General features: G+C 37.1%; 1 protein-coding gene across 2 annotated transcripts; it reads right to left on the reverse strand.

The window, feature by feature from the left end:
- Nucleotides 1–6,482: 6,482 nt before the first annotated feature.
- kcmf1 (potassium channel modulatory factor 1) lies at nucleotides 6,483–27,290 on the reverse strand. Of its 2 annotated transcripts, none has more exons than XM_062988557.1 (8): nucleotides 27,097–27,290; nucleotides 16,740–16,907; nucleotides 16,513–16,652; nucleotides 15,093–15,194; nucleotides 13,066–13,243; nucleotides 12,540–12,825; nucleotides 6,922–7,237; nucleotides 6,483–6,643 (listed from the first exon to the last, which is right to left on the reverse strand). In XM_062988557.1, exons 1-7 carry the CDS (start codon nucleotides 27,110–27,112, stop codon nucleotides 6,976–6,978), a joined length of 1,152 nt encoding a protein of 383 aa, XP_062844627.1. In that variant the 5' UTR covers nucleotides 27,113–27,290; the 3' UTR covers nucleotides 6,483–6,643; nucleotides 6,922–6,975. The 2 variants fall into 2 exon arrangements, with proteins under 2 accessions (XP_062844627.1, XP_062844626.1); XM_062988556.1 differs by having other exon boundaries at nucleotides 6,761–7,237.
- Nucleotides 27,291–27,909: the final 619 nt, after the last annotated feature.

Raw genomic sequence — 27,909 nt, forward strand, 5'->3', positions numbered from 1 at the left:
TGAGGACAGGTTTTATTTGATCATTTTCATTTGGTTTTAATAAGAGCACAGTGGCGCATTCACCAGCAGAGGCATTCGACATGTCTTTGGGAATAAGGAAAAGATGAGGGCATATTACACTTTTAAGGACAAATTGAACTTGCTACTGATCATTTCATTATTGACAGCATCAAATGAAACCGTTCCGAACTTTGGGCAGAGGCAAAAATGAATCACATTTAGATTTATTCTGCTAATTGTTTTTTCCTTATAAGAACCAGTAAGGCTGTATGGATAACCTGAATCCATTTCCTCTCTCCTGATACTGTATCAGATCAAAAAAAATTTAGCATTTTAGAAATCACAGAACTTAGATATGTAACAACCTACACCAAAAACCCACTACAGTTGCATTTGCACTTTTGATTAGTCATGTACTTTTATATATTCTGATTTACTATAAAATAACAGCTTATATGTATGAACAATTCTCTCTTGCTATATTTACTTTTGATGTATTGTGGGCAGTTTTAAAGCAATGAAATTTGTGGGCACTGTGACATGAGTGATGATGAGAGTGGTATGATGAAGCTTAATACTCCCTGAGGTCACAGAAGACCCTATGAAGGGAGAATCAGAATTCAATGTCTGTGTGTTTGTGTTTTACCTGATTTGAAAAAACATTCATGATATATTAACCTACTACTAGTCTCAGAACTCACAGTATTCATTTTTAAAGGTAATTAAAGTGACAATTTATTTGTTTACTACAACTAATACTTGGATTGTTTCATGTACACTACAACACAGGTGTTTTATTGTTTTATTTTATTTATTATAGAAGGTATCCTTGATGTCCGTCCACTAGTTACTTGTTGCGAGTAAGTTTTTGTGAGTGCAAACAGCAACGCTATGAAAAGTGTTGGATTGTGGAAGAAACTGGTTGTTGATAAACCAGAAAACTTTTATGTAAGTGCTTGAGTTGTAAAAATTGTACATTTCGTAATAATCAGATAATTGTAAGCACTGCAAAAATGCATATTTTTAAATGGCTGGTCAGATCCTTTACTTAGGATGTTAATTAAGAAAAATAATAAAGTTAAGATAGAGTTGATCCCTAAAATGTGCATTAAGCCAACCATCTAAATTAGCTAAAACCTTAAATAGGTAAACATAAATTTATGATTAATTCATTAATTAAAAAAAAAATCTAAATAGTAATATCTAAATAAAGTCTAAGTCTCTCCTAAAACCCAGATTGTTTTGATATTAAAACTATCAGTTTCATTGAATATATATATAACTTCTGTAAAGATACATGTCTGCTATAAATACCCAGCCTGTACATCATATCAAATGCTGTACAGTTCAAATGTTTGTGTATATTAATATGATGTTATATAAATATATATTCTGTTTAAGAAGAGCTATCTTGTCAGACGTGCAACACTTATTATAAAGGGTAGGAAGAAAAATTTTTCCTGGGCCAAAACCAACGTGTGTGTGTGTGTGTAAATATTAATTAGTGTGACAATGTGTTGCAAGATTTGATTCCTCTGCTTCTTTAGTTACCACTTAAAAAGACACAGCATTGTTTTTGGTTTATAATTTTATCTGTATGTTACATCGCCCTCCATGTTGATTTTTGACATTCTTATGATAAGAGCCACAGCTAAGACCAACACTAAATCCAATCATGCTAATTATAACTCTTTCCAACTTTACAATCGCCGCTATTCCTTTTTAAAAAAGGAGTGTGAATTAGCACTAAAACATTGTATTACTTTTTTTTTTAATGTATTTACACAAAATGTGGGCCTTTTTAAAATTTAACGCATCTTGTTTTTGTCTTTAGTTTCCTATTTATAAAACTTTTCGAATTACTTCTTCTAAAGAAGCCTTTTTAAAGAGTGACTGTGTTTGTTTACTAGCAGATTTGTGCATAGTATGTGCCTGTGTGAGTGTATTATCAGCTTAATTTTTTTTTGCTCCTGGCAGACTCAGTTTCACTGCTTAGAATATCAGTATCCTATGCTTTGTTCATTCTGTGAGCAGCTTCTTTGCAGTCAGTGAAAATGTTCCTTGTACTACTATGTATTTAATAAAAGTGGTATGTCTTGCACTTCCATGTTTTAATGCTAATTCTGCTAGTGCAACAATATACACCTTGGAAATCTACAGATGCTTTTGATTTTAACCTGCCTGAAACTAAAACAAATGTTTTAAAAAGACAAACATATTCAGAAACTACTGATAGTACAGAAATTGTACTTTTACTTTTCACTCTAACACATCTATAACTATTGATTAACACAGTCCAGATTGGAAAACAATAAGAAGGACAAAAGGTGTGATGTCATAGTATTGGATGTAGAGGTAATATAAGGCATATAAACAGGCACACAAAGTCCAATGTCTGCTCATCTTAAAAAGATCATTCTCTAACAAACAAATGACAGACAACCTTAAGAGATGTAAAGGTGCATGAAGTTTGATAAGGCTGCAAAGCACTGTAAAATACCAGAATTTTTTCATAATTACACATTGACATTGTTCAGCAAATAACACAATAATAAAATCTACTTGCTAAAAATAAATAAAAAAATAAAAAAACAGATTTTAAAATCAAAGCAGAGGTGCAAGTCTGTGTCTAAGACTGATTGGCACCCTAAGACGTGTGCTCATGCCTTGCACCATCATTTTCCAAAAATGCCAGACTTACTGGGACCCAAACTCGAACAAAGCAGTCAGTAAAAACAAATAAGTTTTAAAAGAACAACCACAAAAAGGTCATGCAACCTAAGCCACACCTAAAAATAGTGAGGTTTGAACCCTGACCCCAGGAGCCTGCCACTGTACAGCTTTCAGAACACCACCATGACACCCATTGAAAAAAAACTAAAATAAACTTGCACTAAAAAAAATAACCCATTATCAAAAAATGAAGAAAATTCTGCACTCCTAAATTTAAGAGTGGGCATGTCAAAAATAAGATAAGATACAAAAGATTAAATTGACTCATGTACTTTGGTTACTCGTTTGTTTGCTCGTCCATTGGATGCCGAAGGGGATTCCTCATAACTGATGCAATTACGACCTCTGCTGGCTAATTGATTGTGCCTGCACAGAGACGTGGGATAATGGAGATCTGTGTGACTGCGTACGCGAGACTGAGCCCCATATGAACCCACGAGGTGAAAATTGCAGTCAGCTACTGCACGTGTCAGAGGGGGCATGTGTTAGTCATGACTCTTCTCAGTCAGTAGTGAAGGTCAGCAGCAGCAGAGAGGAGGCGAAATGTGATCGGCAAATTGGACAAAACTAGATTGGAAGGAAAACTGGGCAAATATGCAAAAAAAAAAAATTTGAGTTGACAAGTATTTCTGCTGACTAGAAGCAAAGGTGACACCTTTCAAGGTTTTAAAACTGTAATCCAAGAACATTTTCTCGAGTTTCAAAAAAGTTAGGACAGTAGATAAAATGCAAATAAAACTAAAAAGCATTTGTTTGTAAACTGTATTTAATATGCATTTACTTAAAAAAAACTTTTTTTAAATTTATGGTCATGAAAAAAACAAAGTACATCTTCAGTTCTATGCTTTTATTGATCAGGGCCTACATAATATACTAATATACCAATATTTAAAAACCAGGTGGGGAACAAAGACGTACCCCCTATAATTTAGTTACATGAGGAATAACCTTTACAAACAATAATCTGAACATTTTATGTGAGTTTATTAGTCTCACGTCATTTAGAAGAAATTTTGCCCCACTCATGTTCAACATTGCTGTAAATCAATAACGTTTGAGGGTGTTTAATTATAGACAACTTTTTTATAGGGCCACAGCAACTTAAGGTTAATATCTGGGTTTTAACACCTTCATTTCTGTCATCAGATGTCAGTTTAAAGGTGCTTTTTCCTAGGCATCCTTTTATAAAAGCCTTACCTATTCAGTCTTCTTCTGTCATGAACTAACATTTCATGTGCTCTGTAAGTCATGTAATTAAGGGAATGCGTTGAAGGCTCTCATTCGTAAGCAGTTCTCTCTGTACATTGGTAAATTCTAAAATGTTTGCCTTATAAACCTTTCAAGGTTAATGACAACAGATTTTTTTTTTTTTAACGCCATGGCTGACATCCTTTGTTCCTGATATGATGAAGACACACCGGAGTGCTACAGAGCACCAAACTATTAAAAGTCTTGATTATTAACTAGTCTTATGCATTTGATTAGTAACACCTTACTGCATTACTTTACTGCACTTTCTTGATTGTGGAAATAAGAAGATGTACTAATTTTTCCCCCAACCATTTTCAAAAGGTTTACTTTTGGAATAAAATGACTGATAAATAAAAACACAGAATTAAAAGAGCGTACTTTATCTTATAACTGTATGCAAATTTTTAATTTAATGCCTGCAACACATTTCAAAAAAGCTGGGACAGGGGCCAATTAGAACAAGTAACTCTATAAAACATTAAAAAGCTTTGAAAAAAACGTTTGTCACTTTTGCAAACAATTCTGTGAGAACACAGACAGTTTTATTGATATTTCTTTACAAATAACTGCAATAAATTTAAAGTTTTTAAAATGCATAGTTCATAATATGATTTAAAGTTTTGATTTATTTTGAGAAATAGGGGACATTGTGTTTCCAGGGACAAAGAGAAATGGCGCATTTTAATTATTAACAATACAAAGTTTAAAACCCAGCGTCATGGTATTGAACTGTGCAGGTGCCGTTAGTGCGCATTACTTTCACATCTAGGAAGGCACTATTAATGCTGCTATCTATAAAGGCAAGGGCAGTTGTAGCATAGTGATTAAGATACTGGTCTAGCAAACAGAAGCTCACTGGCTCAAGCCCTGCTATTGCCCAGTGTCCACAGGTGGGCTCCAGGCCAAGGTCATTACCTTTAATTACAGATAGATAGGTCTTTATTCTAAGACGTTCGTGTATGTTTTAGAAAGACCAGATTTAAGCACATTCTGCATGTGCAGGTGCTAAGAGTGGCCTTTCTGTAATCCTGATTCCCCTTAAAATCTTATGGTGTTAAGTCGCTATTAAAACTACAACAATTGGTGTTCAGTCCCTAAACAATTTAGAAATGTCACTGAAAGAAAAATGTGGTAAACATTGGTAAACATGCCCAACTATTTTGAAACATGTTAAAAGTTAAAAGTAATAAAAGTTAGAATAAGCTTGTATACACAAAATCAGCTTGATCAGTTAGAATTTAATTTTAATTTAAGTTTAATTAAATGCAGGTCAAAAAGGATTTACAATCATTGCCGTCTGTTTAATTTACATTGTCCTACTGTCCCAACTTTTTGTTACTGGGGTTGTACATAAAAGGAAGTGTTTTAATGACTGCATGTAAAGACAGCTACAAAGAGCGAGAGAACTATAACTTGTTTTCTTGAAAAGCTGTGCAGTGTTTTTATTGTAGTATTCTAAATTTACATTATAAAAGAAAGTCTGCCCATATCCTATAACCAATATGAAAGTTAACGCACAAACTCAGTATACATTGTATATTACATAGAAGAGTATAGGCATGGAGATTTAATCACAACGCTTAAGAATAATGAATTTAAAAAAAAACTAAATAAATAGAAGGTGCTATCCTCAGCAGAGCAAGACCTAAAATGTCAATCTTTTTTAAAAATGGAACAAAAACGGCCAGATATATGGCAAATCTTCAGCTCTCCTTTGACTGAAAAAGAGAAAACGGTATCTGTAAAGAGAAGAGTTGGGTATAAATTTATAAAAAACCTAGCAAGTCAAACTGCTGATAAAGGAGGAGATTTCTCTTGATTTTAATGGTTGAAAAGAAAAATTCTAGATATGCACTCCAACTCAGATTTATTCTGAGCACTAGTCACTTATAAAAGCAGATGCAAAAAGCAGAGCTCAATGAGCATGAAGAGATTAACTGTTCTGTACAGGTGCAATGTTTGGAAAGTACATCTGGTGATAACACAATTGTCACAAAAACATCAATATCTATAAAAAAAAAAAAAAAAAAAAAAAAAAAAAAAAAAAAAAAAAAAAAAAAAAAAAAAAAAAAAAAAAAAAAAAAAAAACATTAGAAGGCAGGTTAGCATTTTGCCCATTGCTTTATTTTATGTTTTTTGTTTTTTTATTTCTTGGCAAAAGGAAAGCCACCGCCTGTTGTATTAAATTAGTAAATTTAGGTCTTCTTGTTTTTGCAGCTTTAGGTACATCAAGGTATCGTTGTTGGTTGCTTGTAAGGAAGAGAAAAGCAGATTGGAGCAGAAAGAAAAAGCACTGCATTGCTTTCTTTCCAATGCAGATTCCAATTTTGTAGTTTTTTGTTTTTAAAACAAAAAAAATTAAAGCATCCTATTTCTAAACACTTTAGTTCAAGTACTTAAAAAAAAATATTGAAGAAAAGCTTTGGAATTTTTGCCATTTTAATGACAGGGTCATTAAAATCATGCACGCTGCAAATAACCTCATGCAGTAAGTATGGTAAATCATCCAAGCACTTTTTATTAATTACTATTCATAAATACACACAGCAGCTTCAATAGAGAAGGATTCTGTCTTCAGTTTTTGAATGTGGAGTATTTATAAGAAGAGCCTTTTGTTAGACACAGGAAGCAGAGGTCTGCCACAGCTACCTACACTCACCTGATAAATGGGGAAAAAAAAGATAAAAATATGGAACTGATTATCAACACACGCACACACATATACATATATATCTTTTTATGTATATATGTGTATAAAATTATACTTTTCTCTCACATTTGCACTGTATTTAGTAATTCTTTCACACGCTTATTCTCACTTGTTTTTCTGTCACTCACTTTTTAATGGATTTTTACAATGTAACAGAGGTGACAGATGTGAAACAATCACAAAAAAGCCAAAAGGAAAAAAAAATTGAGAGCTGTGTGTTTGCCCACCGTCATTGGCAGTTACAGCACAGAGGACAGTGTCTGCGTGATGGTGGGATATCATCAAAGAGGAGGAGGTGGAGGCTCTTTGCCTGCAGAGCTCTCCTTCAGGTTGAGGTTCTCCAGCGCCACGTCCAAAGGCATGATATCCACGCAGCCCATGGCACCAAAGTCAGCGAAGTCTCGGCGTTCATCCTCATCTGAGGAAGAGCTCTCCTCACGCATCAGTGTCGACAGTAGTAGCTCCTGCACAAAGAGGCTACGGTCTGCTCGTTCACTTTCCAGAGCCTGGCGCTCCACCTCTGACATCTTTGGCTCATTTAATCTGCAGCAAAAAAAAAACCCCACAAATAATCAGTTTACTTTCTGTTGTTCTTAAAGAGTTTATGTGCTTCTTACTAATGATTTTCTTTGCATAAAAAAACTAATACAATTTTTACTTAGCACTGCTTGTAAGATACACAGAGTAGAACTATGGCTAATATTGATTGTGGAATAAAAAAAGTACATGCTTAAATAATAAAAAAATGTTTAAATGAATGACAGGTATAGTCTTTTACACTAACAATATCAAACAGAAAATGCATAATGCCAACATTTTTGTCCTTTAATTTATTTTGGACTGAGGAGAACCATTAAACTAATACACTGTTCCACTAACAAAGTCAAAAAACAAAAATGGGGTTGAAATATAGATAATACACAGTGGATTCAGAGAGTATTCAGACCCCTTTGGCATGTTTGCTCTTTGTTTTGTGGAATGGACATTGTAAAGGCACACATTTGGATTTGTAAGGACCCACAATTGACACTGTTGGCACCAAACCATCAATTCTATGCAGAAACTCTGCCCACATGTCTGGGTCTGGAAAAAAGCATCAAGTTACCTGTACCAAAGATGAAAGGACCATCTAGACTTATCAGCTAAAGATGCAAAAACCAACATCTGTCATGGTATTAGGGTGACTGGTACCCACAGTGACTTGCATATGTGGGAAGCTGGAGCAAAGGTAAAACACCCTAGCACACCAGAGCGGACATCTCAAACTTGTCGGTTTGAATCTCAGCTCTGCAGACTAAGCGCCTTAACAAACAACGATTGGCTTGTTGTTCAAGAAGGGTGCCAGAGGGGATTTCTCATAGCTGATGCAATTAAGATCTGCTGGCTGAGTGATGGCGCATGCACAAAGGCGAGGGATGATGTCTGATCAGGGTGTGTCTCTCCGTACACAAAGCTGATCCACATATAAACTCGCCATTTACGTGTTAGAGGGGACATGTGTTAGTCACGGCTCTCCTCAGTCAGAGTGGAGGTCAACATCAGTAAAGAGGAAGCAAAATGCAATCAGGTAATTGGATACGACTAGACGGAGAAAAACCGTGGAAAAAATGCAACACATTTTTACTGAAACTATTTACTATAATGTTCCTTAAACAGGTCAGCTTTACCCAGCATGGTTGGAGCAAACACCCAGTCCTTGGTCTTAAAGATTGACAATTTCTTTGCAAAGAATGAACAGCTGCGTCTTGTTTATCTGCCTAAATGACAACATCCCAAATGCAGCTATCGAGCTAGTGGGCCAGACTGTTTACCGCTCAAATCGCTCAGCTGATTTCAGTAAAGACAGGGGCAGAGGTGTGTATATACTGTATGTGAGCAATGCCTGTTACCTAAATTTAGAATCCTGGAGTGCAAAGCTTTGTTTCTCACAGCAGTTTACATCCCTCTGCAAGCTAATACTAAGCTAGCACTAGCTAAACTGCAAAATGCTACAAGCAAACTGCAATGCAAAATGCTACAAACAAATTTGTATTCAGATGAAGTGTTTATTAAAGCCTGTCTACTGCAATGTTATAAATGCCTGCAGAGGGCAGACCCACCTCCCATACTGGGTAATCGGATCACATTTCTCTGTTCCTGACCACAGCATACAGAAGAACCCTTATAGCCAAAACAAAGCCCACCAAGCAGGCTGTCAGAATTTGGCCAGAAAGAGCCATGATTAAGCTACAAGACTGCATTGACCAGACAGACTGGGATTTTATTAAACTAGAAGCGATTTAGGACAATTGTACAGACTTAAACAGCTGTACCTCCCCAGTTTTAGCTATCATCAACTTCTGCATGGACATTGTTACCAATGTAAAGAGCATTCAAACATTCCCCAACCGTAAACCTTGAATGAACATGTTCAGCACCTAAATGTATGTGATGGATTTTCCGCACAGGTGACACAGGCAACTTTTTAGTGAACAAAACAAAATAAAGTGACAAATCACCTTTACAGTGGAATTATTACAATTTACATGCATTATGTATCTTAAATTTAAAGTTTATTTACTTAAATGTTTATTGTTTAACGCATTTTTTACTTTTAACATATTTTTGCAAAATTGCCTTTTTGTACAAAAATGGCTTTAAAAGGTAACCAGCTTCCTATGAAAATAAAAAACTAAAACCTGAACATTTGCTTGTATATTTAGCTGGAAGCCCTCTCACAAACCTGTCCATTTTATGCTAGCAGTGCTTAAACATGCCTCATTCATTTGCCTTGCTGTGTTGCCCCCTGCTATTGTCGTGTCTATTTTTAAATATTTAGTTGTTTTTGATGATAAGCAGGTGTAGTAAAGATGTAAAAACTAGGGCTGTCAAACGATTAAAATTTTTAATCGCGATTAATCTCAGAATTTCATATAGTTAATCGCGATTAATCACTTTTTTTTTTTTTTTTTTTTTTTAAAGGAGGTGGTTTTAATGTTATGGCTGATCGGTGTACATACACTAACATACACAAAAACTCATTCACAATCAACACAGTCTTGTTCCCTGGGTTCTGACAACTCATACTAGTGACTATATTACTTGCATCTTTGCACAATATTGCATTGTTTTTGCTCCTTATTCTCACCTTATTCTCACCTTATTCTACCTGTTGCTATATAAACCCTACGCTGCTAACTGGATATCAGAATACGTTTTTATTAGGGTTGTCGAAGTTAATGCGATAATAATAACGCGTTCCAGTGTTGCCAGATTGGGCGGTTATCTGCCAAATTGGGCGAATTTTGTTGGAAAACAATTTAATAGCATTTAAATAACACTTCTGTTTAAAAGAAAAGCACCAGCATTGTAGAAGGATATTAAAAGTAAAGTCAATTTTCAATGCTGATTTGGCTTAATAGTGTTGGTCAGAATGTATCATATTCTTGAAATGATAAAGTATTGCAAAGGAATATCTTTGTAATTCTTCCTCATAATGTTAAGGTTGCTATATTTTGGTTTTTCACTTGTCAGGGAAAATTAAGAGAGAAAAAAGCTTATTATTATCATGCGTGTGATATATATCATTTACGTGATCTGCGTATCACGTTACCACTGTGTGTTGTACGTCACTGAGCTGATATGTGTATCAGGTGACCAGCGTGTTATGTTTAAGTGTGATGCTTAAAGTTGTGGATTAAGCAATAAAGACAACACGTTCTCCACATAACTAGTGTCATTTGTATTTCATGGTTAAGTACAAAACATAACAATGCGGGTCTTCGTGATGTAATTCTACATGGCACTCACTGCCTGTATAGGTAAATTTTTCCTGTATAGAATTTGCGTTAACGGGACTATTTTTTAAAATCGCGTTAAATTGATTATCGCGTTAATGCATTATTATCACGTTAACTTCGACAGCCCTAGTAAAAACGTGCTTTTAATTTGCAGTTTTGCAATATTGCGCTATGTAACATGGTTTTGCACGCATCTAGACTGGGTTAAAAGAAATGGGCCTCCAAATGTAGTTTTACTGCTTATTACTGACATGAACATTGTGTCCCCAAACTATATACTACTGTACTAACTAGTACTTTAATATACAGTGTATCACAAAAGTGAGTACACCCCTCACATTTCTGCAGATATTTAAGTATATCTTTTCATGGGACAACACTGACAAAATGACACTTTGACACAATGAAAAGTAGTCTGTGTGCAGCTTATATAACAGTGTAAATTTATTCTTCCCTCAAAATAACTCAATATACAGCCATTAATGTCTAAACCACCGGCAACAAAAGTGAGTACACCCCTAAGAGACTACACCCCTAAATGTCCAAATTGAGCACTGCTTGTCATTTTCCCTCCAAAATGTCATGTGATTTGTTAGTGTTACTAGGTCTCAGGTGTGCATAGGGAGCAGGTGTGTTCAATTTAGTAGTACAGCTCTCACACTCTCTCATACTGGTCACTGAAAGTTCCAACATGGCACCTCATGGCAAAGAACTCTCTGAGGATCTTAAAAGACGAATTGTTGCGCTACATGAAGATGGCCAAGGCTACAAGAAGATTGCCAACACCCTGAAACTGAGCTGCAGCACAGTGGCCAAGATCATCCAGCGTTTTAAAAGAGCAGGGTCCACTCAGAACAGACCTCGCGTTGGTCATCCAAAGAAGCTGAGTGCACGTGCTCAGCGTCACATCCAACTGCTGTCTTTGAAAGATAGGCGCAGGAGTGCTGTCAGCATTGCTGCAGAGATTGAAAAGGTGGGGGGTCAGCCTGTCAGTGCTCAGACCATACGCCGCACACTACATCAAATTGGTCTGCATGGCTGTCACCCCAGAAGGAAGCCTCTTCTGAAGTCTCTACACAAGAAAGCCCGCAAACAGTTTGCTGAAGACATGTCAACAAAGGACATGGATTACTGGAACCATGTCCTATGGTCTGATGAGACCAAGATTAATTTGTTTGGTTCAGATGGTCTCAAGCATGTGTGGCGGCAATCAGGTGAGGAGTACAAAAATAAGTGTGTCATGCCTACAGTCAAGCATGGTGGTGGGAATGCCATGGTCTGGGGCTGCATGGGTGCAGCAGGTGTTGGGGAGTTACATTTCATTGAGGAACACATGAACTCCAATATGTACTGTGAAATACTGAAGCAGAGCATGATCCCCTCCCTCCGGAAACTGGGTCGCAGGGCAGTGTTCCAGCATGATAATGACCCCAAACACGCCTCTAAGACGACCACTGCTTTATTGAAGAGGCTGAGGGTAAAGGTGATGGACTGGCCAAGCATGTCTCCAGACCTAAACCCAATAGAACATCTTTGGGGCATCCTCAAGCGGAAGGTGGAGGAGCGCAAAGTCTCGAATATCCGCCAGCTCCGTGATGTCGTCATGGAGGAGTGGAAAAGCATTCCAGTGGCAATCTGTGAAGCTCTGGCAAACTCCATGCCCAGGAGAGTTAAGGCAGTTCTGGGAAATAATGGTGGCCACACAAAATATTGACACTTCAGGAACTTTCACTAAGGGGTGTACTCACTTTTGTTGCCGGTGGTTTTGACATTAATGGCTGTATATTGAGTTATTTTGAGGGAAGAATAAATTTACACTGTTATATAAGCTGCACACAGACTACTTTTCATTGTGTCAAAGTGTCATTTTGTCAGTGTTGTCCCATGAAAAGATATACTTAAATATCTGCAGAAATGTGAGGGGTGTACTCACTTTTGTGATACACTGTAGCTACACTCCTACGTACTAACTTGGCATACTAGGCAGTTAGCATAGTACAGCATTTAGCAGTTTCTGAGCTTTAGGCATGCTCATGTAATTTGCGTTGTGTGGTGAACATGCATACCGTGCAAGAAGAAACTGGGAGCTGTGGGTGACCACTGGGTTGCTCTCGGTTATGACTGTGTTTGTTGTGGTGCTGGGCGGTGGCATACTGGCACTAATGTTGCTGGCATTGCTGCGCTGGCGTGTAGCATTGCGTGCAGTTTCCAGCTGCTGGCGTGCTGCCTGTGCCTGCTGCCGCTCAAGCTGCAGTTGCATCTGCAATTGTTGGAGTTGTGAGGCTGACGGGCCCGAAGGATTTAACTGACCGCCTGCTGAACGCCGCACACCTGACAGCTGAGACAGAAGCTCTGAGAAAGGATAAGAGAGAGATCAAGACATACAGAGAAATGAGAGAGAGAGAGAAAAAGTCAATATCCAACTAAAATATGCTTGAGATAGGTCTTACAAACTGGATATAAACCTATGAATTAAGAGGCAAAGAAATGACACAGCTATGTTTAAGGGCAGCACTACAATGACTACAATTAGACACAGACAATCAAAAATAAAATGCAGCTGGCATTACAGCTGGCATAGCATAAACATACCTGCTATAGGGTCCATGGCTTCCCTATTACTTGGAGAGTAGGATGAGCTTTGTGAGGAGGAAAGCCCTGTGTTGGAGCTGCTAGTAAAGTGCATGTTAGTCCTCCGTGCCCGTGGCCCACCCAGCCCACGCCCGGGATGAAACATCCTGCGCACATGCCGCACGCCGCTGCTTTCATCGTAAATACTTCACTGTTAAGGGCCAAGAGGAAAAGAGTACACAACAAACACATGCCTTCCACAAAGTTTGCATTATGATTGATATACTGCAAGAAAAGGAAATGTGATCAAAAGCCTTATTTATTAAATAATAAATGACAAATATGATATGCGTTTGTGCATCTGTATAAATCTAGTAAAATACTAACATTTGTTTTTACAATTTAAGAAAAACATTTTCCACTCAGACACAGTGGACACAGACCCCTCGACTTTTTGCACACTTTGTTTTGTAGTGGATTGATTGATTCTGAATGAAAATTATTGCCTGTTGCATGTTGTAATTATCGTGTATGTGTGCCTAGAACTTATTTGGAGTGCACCTGTGGCAATTAGCTATAAATGGACAAAGTTGCAAAAGTTACACTGCAAGACAACAACCAGTCTAAGGAGTCTAAGGAACTGTCTGTGGAGCATCTTGATCAAATTTTGGCAGGGCATAAGTCAGGGAAAGAATAAAAAACAATATCCAAGGTTTGAATGTTCCCAGGACCACAGCGGCCTTAATAATTTTGAAATTGGCACAACTTTAGCCATCTGAGCATTCAGGAAAGAAGGGTCTTAGTCAAAGATCTTAAAAAAAAACCAACGACTCAGTGAAGACTAAAATAGCCAAAAAAAACCATGAAGAGATAAAAGAACCTGTTGGAGAGATGACCAGTTCTTGCAAACTGGAATTGCTGAGTAAAGACAGAACACTCTGCAAGAAGTTTGCTAAATGGCATTTAGGAGGAAAAAGATTCTCAGGTCTGATGAAATAAAAATGTAACTGTTATCTTAGGTAAACACTGTTAACTGTTACTGTAACAACTGTGGTAAAATGTAAGCAGTGGGATCATGCTGTGGAGATGCTTCTCTACAGCAGGGACTGGGAAACTGGTAAAATTAGGAAACAGATGAGTATAACCAAATACAGAAATATCCTTCAAAAAAAAGCTCCCCCAGAGCACAAGCAAACTCAGACTGAGGTGACACTTCAAACATTACAACGACCGGAAACATACAGCCAAAACAACACTGGAGTGGCTTCAGGGCAAGTCTCTGAATTTTCTTTAAGTGGCCAGTCAATACTTAGACTTAAACCCCATCAAAAGTCTACCTGAAGAAGACTCTTGCCATCAAATTTGAATGAGTTTAAGAGCATATGACATAAAAATGACATGTTGGTTACATTCATGACAAAAATGGTTGTTAATGGTTACACAAGATTAATCGGTTCACAAGTTTAATGTCAAACACAGTCATGGACAATTTTGTATCTCCAGTTCACCTCACTTGCACGCGACTTGCACGTGACTTGCACGGGACCTTCTTGCTGTGAGGCGACAGTGCTACCCACTGAGCCACCCTAAAAATGAAATAAACTGTCCAAATCAAGTTGTGCAAAGCTTGTAGTGACAACTAACCTGAAGGTGCAATTACTACCAACAGGGCTTCTACCAAATTTTGAATAAAGTGTCTAAATACTTTTGTGATGAGAGATTTAAGTTTTTGATTTTTTTTTTTTTTTACATTTGAGATCATAGTTATTTAACTAAATCAGGCTAATAATGACCAAGTTTTTATTAGTTATTTTTTGTTTTTCTTATTTCTATTGTTCAATTTCTGATGGCAAATTTCCTGTCCTCTGACAACATAGCTGTGTTCCAAATGGGCTACTGACCATGCCACTGCCGTCAGTGATTACAACTGGGTGGCCACATTTTATAGGGTATTGGAAAAAACAGATAAATTTTTTGATCATTTTTTTTCTGCCACTGGCACAAATTGAGCTTACACTTCTTAAAACAAATAAAATTAAAAAGGATATCAAATCTCTTGGTGCTCTGTGTTCAAGTGTGAGATGAGCAGCAAAGTCATCAGTCACATGATTGGGGTCACCTCCAGGCAAAGCTGCACATATCGGGCAGATCTAAAAGAAGAAGAGAGTGGTAAATGTATACTCCTATCCTCTGATGCTATTGTTCAAAAGTAATATGAAATATGCTGAAAATAAATGGCAAAACAGAGTTTTTTACTGAGCTACCAACCAGTAGTGATTAATAACTTTAGACAGGCATAGTAGCAAGATGCCATTATTGGCCCCTTTGTAATGCACAAAAGTAGACTGTATGCAACTGGAAATAGGCTGGCTGATAAAACCAAATGACTTCACAGCAGACTACAAGGACAAAACAGACTAAAAGAACTAGTTTCTTGTTACTGTGAACTCGTAAACCAAGTAATCCATAAGTATTCAAATTCAAATTAGTTTAGTTTATTATGGATGTTTATACATTTTGCCAATTAGTTCTACAACATTTAAATAAAGACTCTCCCCCTTCCCTTTTTCATTGACATATTTTAGAAATATCCCTAACTCCTGTGCACTCTTCTTTACATAGGTTGCACTATTGAGCATACAACCCATTGGGTGGACAATACACATAATGTTGTAATATTGTAGCTAAGCTATTTTTTGTGCATTTGTTGTTGTTGTTTTTTACATGTGCATGTATCAGTTTTCTTCTGTAAATGTTTGTCAGTTTAAAGTAAATATACAGTAAATCCTCTAGGTGCGAACCTTCACCTAATTAACTTTTAAAGATGCAAACGTGCATGTGCAATAAATTAAAATATTGAAATAAGTGTGAAATTAAAAACTGTGGCAGAATTTCAAATTGCGCAGCAGCTGTCTCAGTCACGTGCAGGCTTCATTACCAAGTGCTTGTGTTACCAATTGTGTACTTCCTTTTTGTGTTAACATTGCACTATTTTAAACCAATGATGTCTGGTATTAAGCGCAAAGCAGCAATCTTGCTTGTAATGCCAAGAAGTGGCAAGCAATACCAATGGACACTACAATGAAAACAGGAAAAGTGGAACAAGGAAAAAGGACTGTTGTCCCGTTTCGTCATTCAAAGTCAGTCTCAATATGAAAGCTGTTCTACTTCACAAGGTAAGATAATTTTTTTTCCTAAATTAGGATAACAAGAAATAATTTTTTATAACAATTGTATTATGCAGAAATAGCTGTAGGACCTGATACATAGGCTATCTCACTAGCGGTAAGCAAGACAGGTGTTGAGACTCATGAACTGGATGACTAGGCTAACTTTGTTGGACTTGCAAACTTTTAGACATGCAAACCCACTTTTGGAATGAAACTGGTGTGCATATAGAGAACTTACTGTACATGGTTTATGAATCTGAAGTGGATATATGCAGTGGAACATGTATACAGCACTTACCACCTCCGTGGAGGTCTCTGCATGCTCTGAAGTGACATGCTCCTGTAGAGAAACTTCTGTGTAACCCATTTTACCACAATAGGGACAGGTAAACGACTGGGGCTGCTCTACTGAAAATGCCTCTCCGCCATAATACAGATCTGCAGAAAGCAGAGAGCCAGACAGACAGGTTAATGTCAGTAAGCTGTCTAAAAAAGTCCACATTACAAACGCAGGCAGCTACTTACCAAAGTCTACCCTGGTTAGTATGCACTGCATAGGGTGCTCCGTGGTGTGTCTAGTTGTAGTGGCTCCACTTTCGTAACAAGATGCACACAAGTCGTAATCGTAGCAAATTAAACACTTGTATCTGCGCCCCCTGAAGTTTCCTTTTAAACATGCATCACAGCTCACACCTGCAAGTCAGGAAGAGTACACAGACAAGAGTGTTTACATCAAGTCTACATGTTCCACTTACTATCCTGAGTTATTTTATAGTAGAGTATATCTTTGTAGCAAAGTTTAGTTACACTTTCCAACAGTAAGAAGGAAGCATTACAACTTTGTTTTTAAACTGTTATACATTTCACTTTAACAGTTATTCCATCCTTTGAAATTAAAATTTCCAATTAAAAAAATCCACTGGCCACTTTATTAGGCACACATCTACCTATCTATTGGCATTTTCATGAGCAACATTTGCAATCTAATAGCATGATGACAGTAAACAACTGCTAACTATATCTTTTTTGTTGTATGCCCTGTCACTGCATCAACTCCAACCAATAGTAATCTAGGAAGATCCAGATGCATTAGGTTCTACAACCATCTCATCCTAAGCATTCCAGAAAAAGCTAAGTGTCTGAGTCTCTATGAAGAAGACAAAGGAACTGTGTCAAAATAAGTAAAAGCTAAAAAAATTTGCTACAATGCTTAGGAAATGCAAAATGTATGTCTTCAATGAATGCTTTTAACTTTAAATCAATACAGTCATCAAGTGTAGACCATGCCACATTTATAAAACAGATACTTTTCCTAATATTTGCTCTAAATTGAGTAAAACAAAAAAAGATCAAGCTGAACAAATATTATACTGTGTCAGGAAATTAATTAATTAATGGCTGACTTTGTAAAACTTTATTGGTTAATGAGCCTGTGCTAATAAAATCAAGTAGGTAAGTTATATACAGTAAGTTCTTAAATACATACGATAACCAATTTATGAAACTAAAGATGAAGAACAGAATAACGATTACTTACAAATAAACAAAATAACTGTACTTATATAAACATGATTTGCATACTAAATTACTTAATTCCTTCCCCATCATTTTGGCATTTGCCACATTATATACACTATGTAATAATACTCTTAACCAGTTAAACCAGTACATTTGCATAAACCACAGATTACTGAAGAGATTAATTCAATAGATTAATTTATTTATTTTATTTGGATTTATTTGCTATGTCATGCTAGGTATTATGTTTTAGTTGATCACACTTGATCATCTAATGGTTAGAAGACCTGAAACTTAAAAAAACCACAGTGTCTCACAACCACTGTGAACTTTCTGTTTGTTGGATTGATAATCTTTAATATCTCTAATATTAAAAGTAGTTTGATGATCTAAAACAAGTCTAACAAATGCAAAAATAGAAGAAATTGGGAGCGGAGTAAATACTTTCAGAGCAATGCATATGCATAAAATTTAAATAAAACCACACTTGACGCATCCAGGCTTGATTCAGTCTGCTAAATCTAATAATCAGTTAAAAAGAACCTTTTAAAGCAATGTAATCTAGAAGCAGCACAATGACGCAATTCAAACAAACTCTGAAAATGAAACTTACAGAAACATAAAGCCGAGGCCCAAAAGTTCAGACCATTCAATTTGAGGAAAAAAATGCAAAATATAATAATTCCTAATGCCAACATTAGAAGAAATCTATGTAAAATTGTTTGCATGATTTGGAAGGTGAAAACTGACAAAAAAAGAAACGTAAAGCATAATAAAAGTGTGTCCCATTACATCTGGCTTGAAGCAACTCAAGAAATGTTATACCAGAATTTAAACAAGTCAACCATAATATTATGTAAAATAAAAAATGGTAAAATTTAAGATCTCTTATTTACAAAAATCAAACAATTGGTGCCAAGCTGACCACCACCTAATTACTGATAAAGCACTGGAAGAACAACACTCACCATGAAACACTCATATAATTACCACAAAACCCACATAACACATTTAGTCCAGCACCACAAACTCTACCACGATACACTCACACCAGCAGAGATGTTTACAAGTCCGAAAGACCAAGTGAAATCATGAGTCTTTAGGTTAGAGTCTAAATCTCAAGTCAATATAACATATACTCAGCATATGTGGTAAATGTAGCGTAAAACAAATAACTAATATATATTTTTAGTTGAGATTAAAGAAACACAACGGAATAACTGTGTTCAAAGTACAACTGTATTTTCACAGCAAGTCCTTTTCTCTGCAGTATTGGTTTTGTTTTGTAAACTGAAAACAAAGATTGTGGTTACTTTTCATACAACCCTGAAATAGAATAATTTGGGATGGTATAGAAAAAACAAATAAAAAAATGGTGTTTCTTAAATTTTCTTTGAGATGGTATGACCCAAAGATATTTCATATTTTGTCTGGTCAACTTCATTTGTTAATGTACATTTATTCCTGCATTTCAGACCTGCAACTAGTGCTGGACAATAATTCGATATCGATATATATAGAGATGTTTCAATAACGGTGATATGATTTTTAAACAAATTCGATCGATATGCATACGTCAGTGCGCTTTGCCCGTGTTACTTTTTTGCTGAAGCATTTTTGCTCGCAGGTGTTCCCACAGGGACGCAATTCAACAGCGCACCTCAAGCGAGTAGTTCTCCATCAAAACAGTGCAGTTACACACTCAACATAAATGTCAACCACCAACACAATTACAGAAAAAGTACTAGTACTGAGTACTAATACCAGTTATTAATATTACTTCTTATTAGTTGTGGCGCGCTACGAATAAAGGCATCAACGGGATATTCGCGTTCCACTGTTGCCAGATTGGGCTCTTTTCCTCCTAATTGGGCGGGGTTTTTTTTTTCAAAAACAATTTAATAGCATTTAAATAACACTTCTATTGAAAAGAGAATATTCAGTTTTAAGAAGCCCCAGCATTGTAGAAGGCTATTAAAAGTAAAGTCAATTTTCAATGCTGATTTGGCTTAATAGTGTTGGTCAGAATGTATCATATTCTTTAAAGAAAATTAAAATGTGTTTTCCATGCATTCACACTAGCATGTTCTGGGGTTCAGATGAGTCTCATCAGTACACACAAGTTTGCAATCAAATGATCAAGTATTGCAAAGGAATATCTTTGAAATTCTGTTAAGGTTATAGGCTATATTTTAGTTTTTCACAGGGAAAATGAGAAAAAATAAAAAGTTTATTATACTAGGCTACTAGATCAACAGCTACTAGCCACATACAAAAATAAGGTATCAGACAGTTTCTGTGCCACCCCTGTGTGAGCAATGGTCTCAGTCTGGCCACCCCTATGGAAATTGTCTGGCTTTGCCACTGTCCACAGTTGAAAAAGAAGCAGACGAAATAGCTGATAAGAGATGAAGGACTAATTCAGTGGTGTATTCAGCTTGTATTTCTTGCCAGAAACCAGAAAAGAGGTTTGCAGGTACAGCCATCCAATTTTGGTGTTTTTAGCAGTTTTTCTGACATTTGTGTTATTCATATCGATATCGGAATTATATCGTATCGACCGAAATTAGGAGTCATATCGTGATATAAATTTTAGCCATATCGTCCAGCCCTACCTGCAACACATTCCAAAGTTGGGACAGTAATGCATTTACCACTAGACCAGGTTTCAGGTTGTAGCCCACTATGCCCCCGCCCCAATTAAAGGATTAGGTTCCCCATTCACACAGGCACTCTGCCAGTCATTTCGGAGGACTGCATATTAATGTACAAATTTCAGATCACAGGTGTTAAGCTTTTTGTGGATATTTGTGGACAAATTAAAAATCCTCTGCCCATCTATCTGTTAATGATGCCGAAAAACTGATCCACGCGTTTATAACTTCTCGGTTAAATTATTGTAATGCTCTTCTAACTGGATGCTCTGGTAGATCCATACACAAACTCCAGTTAGTTCAAAATGCAGCATCTCGAATGCTAACTAGAACTAAAAAAATTTGATCATATTACTCCTGTTCTATCATCTCTACACTGGCTGCAAGTTAAATTCCGCATTGATTACAAAATACTTTTACTAATCTATAAAGCACTACATGGTCTGGCTCCACAGTATCTGAGTGAACTTATTAATCACTACAACCCAGCACGTCCACTTCGTTCACAAGATGCAGGGTTACTTATAGTTCCTAGAATTAAAAAGACCACGGCTGGTGGAAAAGCATTTTCTTACAAAGCTCCACAACTTTGGAATAATCTTCCTGCCTCTATTCGAGATTCGGACACAGTCTCAATGTTTAAGTCTAGACTGAAAACATATTTATTTTCTCAGGCTTTTGATTAGTATAGACAAAGGAGCAGAGCTTGGGGGTTCTTGGTCATAGAAACTTGTGGTGATCAGGGATGTTGGGTCGCTGTCGTTCTGCCTCTCTTGTCCGATCACCCAGGTTTGGGTAGGAGAGGTGGGCGCTGATGTCCTATGAAAGCCTTCATGACCTTGTTACCTGCTCGCTCTCCCTTTTAGTTACGCTGTAATAATTAGGGCTGCCGGAGTCTAAAACTCTCTGTAAAACTGTTTTACTCAACTAGCATTGTACATTATTAACTACATTCTCTGTTGTTTTACCCCGAGGACATTCTGATGGAAACCTGTTTACCCGCCACGGTTAAGGATTAAAGTCGAGACTGCCGTGACAATGATGCTGCTCCCGCCGGATGTGACGGGTCTGGCGTAATTGCACCAAGAATGACAAGAACTCACTACAGACTTTATTGAAGACTAGACCGAATAACAACTCTATTATTATTATTTTTTTATTTTTTTATTGCCAGTTATAACTTTTAGTTCATTGAATTCTGTGTTTGTATGATTTGTGTAAATCCTATTTATTTAAAGTATCCTCCAGGCGACCCAAGAAGGATGGGCCCTGCTGAGTCTGGTTCCTCTCAAGGTTTCTTCCTGTAATTTTCAGGGAGTTTTTCCTCAAACAGGGGGTTTTGTATCTGTTGGTCCTGGATTTTGTAAAGTTGCTTTGAGACAATGTCTACTGTAAAAAGCACTGTATAAATAAAGTTGACTTGACTTGACTACCTACTTTGATGCAAAGGAAAAAGTGCACTGAAGAGGCAACAGCAAGACAACCCCACAAAAAAGAAATTGTTTTGTAGGTGGTGTGCACAGACAATTACCCTCCTCTTATCCGTTCTGATTGATTCTTCTCTATTTTAGCATTTTGCTAGTGTCCTTTTCACTACTGGTAGAATGAGGTGGTACCTGCAGCCCATTCAAATTGCACAGGTATTCCAGCTGCTCCAGGTAGCACATCCATGTCAGCAAGTGCCATTGCAAGAAGATTTGCTGTGATTTTGTATCCAGGCCTCAATGGGTTAATGATTTTGGTTTCCATTGTTCTTAACAAATAGAAAAATTATATTAATAAAATTTTTCAACATGAAAACTTTTGTTCATCAAAAGCCAATGTGTGGTTTAAGTGTTATCTTGTTTGAGCAGGGTTTTTTTTTTTTTTTTTTTAATGTGTTCAGTTTAGTGGATATTTCTACTTTGGTTTATGCAACACTGCCATGTTGTGGACTACTAACGAACTGTACAGGGAGATATACACATGTACAGGGGTTGGACAAAATAACTGAAACACCTGGTTTTAGACCACAATAATTTATTAGTATGGTGTAGGGCCTCCTTTTGCGGCCAATACAGCGTCAATTCGTCTTGGAAATGACATATACAAGTCCTGCACAGTGGTCAGAGGGATTTTAAGCCATTCTTCTTGCAGGATAGTGGCCAGGTCACTACGTGATGTTGGTGGAGGATGTTGTGCTATTCTGTGGCCCTCCCTGGTTAGCAACTATAGAGGTCACAGTAAAGCAGAGAGTGAAATAGAGGGCTTGGGGAGCTCTTTGTCAAATGTATGACAAGCCTTAAAGTTTCTCTTGGTTTGTCAAATGCATGACAAGAATTAGCGTTTCTCTTGGTTAGCAGGGTTTTTGCCAACAACTGTCTCAATGACACCATTGTTCTCTTCTTAATCACAAAATCATGAACGCTGACCTTACCCAAGGCAAGTGAAATCTGCAGTTTCTTAGATGTTTGTCTGGCTTCTTTTGTGACTTACTCGATCAGTCAATTATGTGCTCTTGAAAGCATTATGATAGACTGGCTATTTATTTCCAACAGATAACGGTTTACATAAATTAAGAACAGAGTGCTGATATCACACACTTTTAATGTCAGAGAATAGTGTTAAAATCCTGACTTATCATCATAAATGTCAACCCTAGCTCATACACTGGATCAAGATGCAAAATATCCAAAGGCTAGAACACTTTTTGTAAGCAAACAAAGTTACATGTAGACCCACATGTGCTTGACATGCAGTCAGGACTCCATACTGATGCAAAGCTGCTTCCCAATTTGTAATTCTGTGTACATTATTGCATGTAGCAATGATAATAAACTAAGCATGAGTGGATGTGAAATACATAATTTTTCAACAAAGATTAATATTTTGGGCCGCTCAGGTGGCACAGCGGTAAAAACACATGCTGGAACCAGAGCTGGGATCTCGAATACATCGTATTAAATCTCAGCTCTGCCTGCCGGCTAAGGCTGAGCAGCCACATGAACAACAATTGGCCTGTTGTTCAGATGGGCCGGACGATGCCGGATGGGGTCTCTCTCCCATGACTGGTGCAATTATGACCTCTGCTGGGTGATTGATGATGCCTGCACAGAGATGAGAAAAGAGTGCTCTCAGGGTGTGTCTCTCCGTACACATGCTGGGCTGCACTTCACTCGTCAAAGTGTGGGTGATAAGATGCATACGGCATGCTGCCCATGTGTCGGAGGGGGCGTGGGTTAGCTTCATTCTCCTCAACCAGAGCAGGGATCGGCATTGGTGGAGAGGAAGCATGATGCAATCGGGCAATCGGACGCAGTAAAAAGGGAGAAAAAAGGGAGAAAATGCATAAAGAAAATATATAAAAAAAAAAAAAAAGATTAATATTTTGGATTCCTTGCCTCATACTCCAATACAAATGTATGACTGCTGCATCTCTAATTAGCATTTTTAGCTTTACATTTAAGGCATTTAGCAGGCGCTTTCATTGAAAGACTTAACAAATGTGAAGAATTATACTGCTGTAAAAAGTACTTTTTTTTCTATCTTTGTTAATTTGTCATGTTTAAATGCTTTAGATCTTCCAAATAATGTTAATGTTAACTAATGTTGGAACAGTGGTAGCCTAGCGGGTAGAGCGTTGCCATGCAGTCACTGTTGAGCTCTTGAGCAAGGCTTAACCCTCTCTGCTCCAGGGGCGCTGTACAATGGCTGACCCTGCGTTCTGACCCCAGCTTTCAAAAATATATATATGCGAAGAAAGAATTTCGGATAAGTTGTCAATGTGTTTTAGTTACATTATGGTAGACAGGCTACTCTAGGGAAGGTTTACTACTGTTACAAGTTTTCTACACTGGCAGATAATGACTCTCGCTGTGGTTAACTGGAGTCCCAGAGATTTAGAAATGACTTTGTAGAACTATTCAAGCTATAAGTGAATCTCGTGTGTGGCATTATGTGCTGCTTTTTAAGACCTCACTGAAAAAAAATGTTGTATCTTTTTCAAGTGTTCTTGAGCTTTAACAGGTAGTGCAGTGATAGGTACTCAGGTACTGGACTAGTAATCAGAAGGTTGCTGCTCAAAATCGTGTTCAGTCATAATTGTAAGTCGCTTTGGATAAAAGCATCTGCTAAATGCCGAAAATATAAACGTAAACAGGTCTGGCAGCAAATATACCTGGGTGTGGCTGGTAAAATTGAACCCAACTGTCAACTGAATTTGGTTGTGTGATTGATACAGTAGCTAAATGGGCCATTACTTTTTCACATAGGGCCAGTTAGGTTCAACAGCATTTTTCCCTCAATAAATGAAATCATTATTTAAAATCAAGAATGTTGTGTTAACCTGTGATATCTTTGTCTAATACTGAAAGGGGCAAATACATTTTCACAGAACTAGACAATGTAAGCAATTTAGGGTTAGGGACCTTGCAGAGGCCAGTGGAAACTGAGTCGTAGGTGCTTAAACCAGAGATCTTCTAATCACTTCTCGAGTACCCTAACCTACCACTGCCCTGAAAAATGCTTTGTAGCCATATATAATGTACATATGAATGTATAAAGGACAATCAGAAAGCTAAAATCAGAGTGCAGGGTTACCTATTGTACAGCTCCCCTGGATCCAGGAGGGTTATGGGCCTTGCTCAGGAGCCCAACTGTGGATGCTTGGCAGGGCAAAGATTTAAACTCTCAATCTTTTGATTAGACCAGAGTCTTAACCACTGAGCTACCAATGTCCTATTAAACATTACAAAATACATTTAAGGCATTTAGAAGACACTTATAAAAAGCTCATTCCAATTGTAAAAGCCAACAATGCAATCAATTGACAGTTAAGGACCTTGCTCAAGGGTCTAAATATGGCAACTAGGCTTGAACTAGCAACCTTTTGATCAATAGTAGTGTCACTAAGCTACTACTGTGCAAGTTTTGATCAACTGCCTGCTAACTTTGTATGAAACGCACACACCAAATACTCAACTGGCACCGGTTTTAATGTTCCTGTTACTGTTCTACATTACTCACACATTAAACTGTTTAATTAAATAAAGCATAAACCCTTCTTTACATGAGTCAGTAATGATCATGGGGGTTGCAGTTAACCGCCAACTAATGATGGTCAGTTAATGTTTACAATAATTTGGCAAAATTTAAATCCTTGGTTTCAGTTTAAGTGATGTATAGAATTAATAGGTTGTGGGTGTGTCCAATTTGACTAAACCCAATTATTTATATAATGTGTATAAATTGTTAATTAAGCAATCACTTTTTTACCAAGTTAGTGTTAATGTTTTTCTTTATTAAATTTAAGTAATCTATTTTGAGTTAGCTTAGGTTGTCTTGGTGATATATTAAATTATGTTTAAACTATTTCGAACAGTTTTAAAATAAATCACTGTGACAAATGTGCAAAAAAGTAGAAATAAAAATTAGAAGTAGAATTAATTTTTAAGCTAAATTTGAACCCCTGTATGGACCGATTACTATAATATTTAATAATAAATATATGTAAAAGGATTTTGGCTAAACTGCCAAGACCTAACATTCAAATTTTATGACTTATTTGGACACTCTTACATATGAGTGTATTTATGTTTAGTGTATACATTTTTCACAAATCTATTCACCAGATGCAGTTTTTAGATTCCAAAAAGTTTTGTAACCGTTTTATAATTCATTATATTGTGCGCCACTTATATTCGTATTAATTTAGTAGGGTGGTGTCACATATCAATTACTGCAATATCAGCTTATAACGACAGATCCCCAACGACAGTGTTTGTTCTAAAACGATTCAGTTTTTGAAGCAGGTTACCAGTTAATAACTAGTAAACCAGCGTGTTCGTCTAAATGTAAAATCCATAAAGGCAAGCTATTCAAACAAGTAGTTAGCATATCTAATATGCTAAAGGTACACCTCACTGTACACAAAATACGAAATCTAGCTAAATCACATATTGTGCATTTGCAAAAAAAAAAAAAATCTTATGAGTTATATTCCGAAATTCGAATAATCAACAACAATTTATTGATAGTGATTCAACTAACAAGGAAGCAAGTGTTAGCCTAATGCTAAATCGAGAGGTGCAAGTCATTCACTTTTACAGAGCTACCGTCTACAGACTGAAAGCAGCTAACTAGCCTGAGCAACAAGGGCAGGCGAGGGTGATCTGACTTACTGTCGGTACCGGCGACGAGCCGGAGCTTTAGCTTAACTTGGGCCACAACATGACTTGCTGAATAATCCTGCTTTGGTAGCATAAACATGCTTAGGGACTAGTGTAAAGTGGCACTAAAGCAGGGCACTGATGACAGTGCAGTCGCATATCATGTGACGGACAGCCGGACAGATTGGAGTAGCTCAAAATGCACTCCGGTAGCTATCTGCGCTCTGTTCGCCCTTTGCGCCAGGCCGAAACCTGAGCGCTAGCCTGCTATTAGCATGCTAACAGCAAGGTAAGGTCTTAGCCATCACACGGCCAGACGCGTCGAAAGATACCTTGTACAGCAGAGAGCAAACGCTTTGACGGATGGGTCTGTTTAACATTATTAACATTAAATCATCAAGAAATAGCTGCGTTAAGGATATATATTAAATTTCATATTCGTGGCCATCGTGAGCGTTTCCCAATGTACTGCAATACAAAACATGGCAACCCTTGCCTGAAAGCTAGCGAGCCAGATGCTAAAATTCTTACAGAACGACGCAACGCTCAACTGTTTTTACCTACCTTCATGGCGGGACATCCTACAGACAATGACACAGCCCGCTCCTCGGGCCCCGAACTTGTGCTGCACTGAAAGATGCCGCTAAAAACGAGATAAAAACTGGACACAGCGATCTCTTTTCTATTTTCGCTTGAAGACGGATCCGGGGCTTCCACTTCTCGCTTTCCCCGTCTGTCATAAGCCACAGGCGATGGAGCGCCTATCCTAGGACACCTGCAGAGGGCGCAACAAAATCCACTACACATTTTTCTTCTTCAGCGGTGCTTAGTGACGGAAAATTTCAAAACTTTTTTTCAATCGTACATGAATGTAAATTTAAATTAAAAAACATCTTGTGTCACATTATTCCACAGTTCTCCTCTCATATGAAAACCTTTATTTAACACGTTTTTGCAATTTAAGTTTATATTATTGAGTGATGCTACCATCTAGTTATCATGTACAGAAATTACAATATTAAAATTGCGTCATACAAAAGGTAATAAAATTGTTTAACGAGCTTTTATGTTTAAAAAACTTGGTCTCTAAATTTTGAGGTCAGACAGAAAAGATGACTTTCATTTTTGCATGCCTTAAAAATAGTGAGCAGGGTGATTGGGTCATTAAATGTGTCTTCAGTTTACCTGAACCATCTAGACGATTTTTACACAGCTGCTTTTAAAATAAGTAAAAACGATGTCTACATGGCACATAAACATGTTTACCAGGTCGGTAAATGAGTAAAAAAAAAACAAGTAACGTTTCTGCAAAGATTACTAGCAACTTCCAAAATTTATGGAAAAGCATATACATTTTTTGAATAAGGGGTCATCAAA

The sequence above is a fragment of the Trichomycterus rosablanca genome, chromosome 26 (genome assembly GCF_030014385.1).
Source record: "Trichomycterus rosablanca isolate fTriRos1 chromosome 26, fTriRos1.hap1, whole genome shotgun sequence".
In the NCBI taxonomy this organism is placed as follows: Eukaryota; Metazoa; Chordata; class Actinopteri; order Siluriformes; family Trichomycteridae; genus Trichomycterus; species Trichomycterus rosablanca.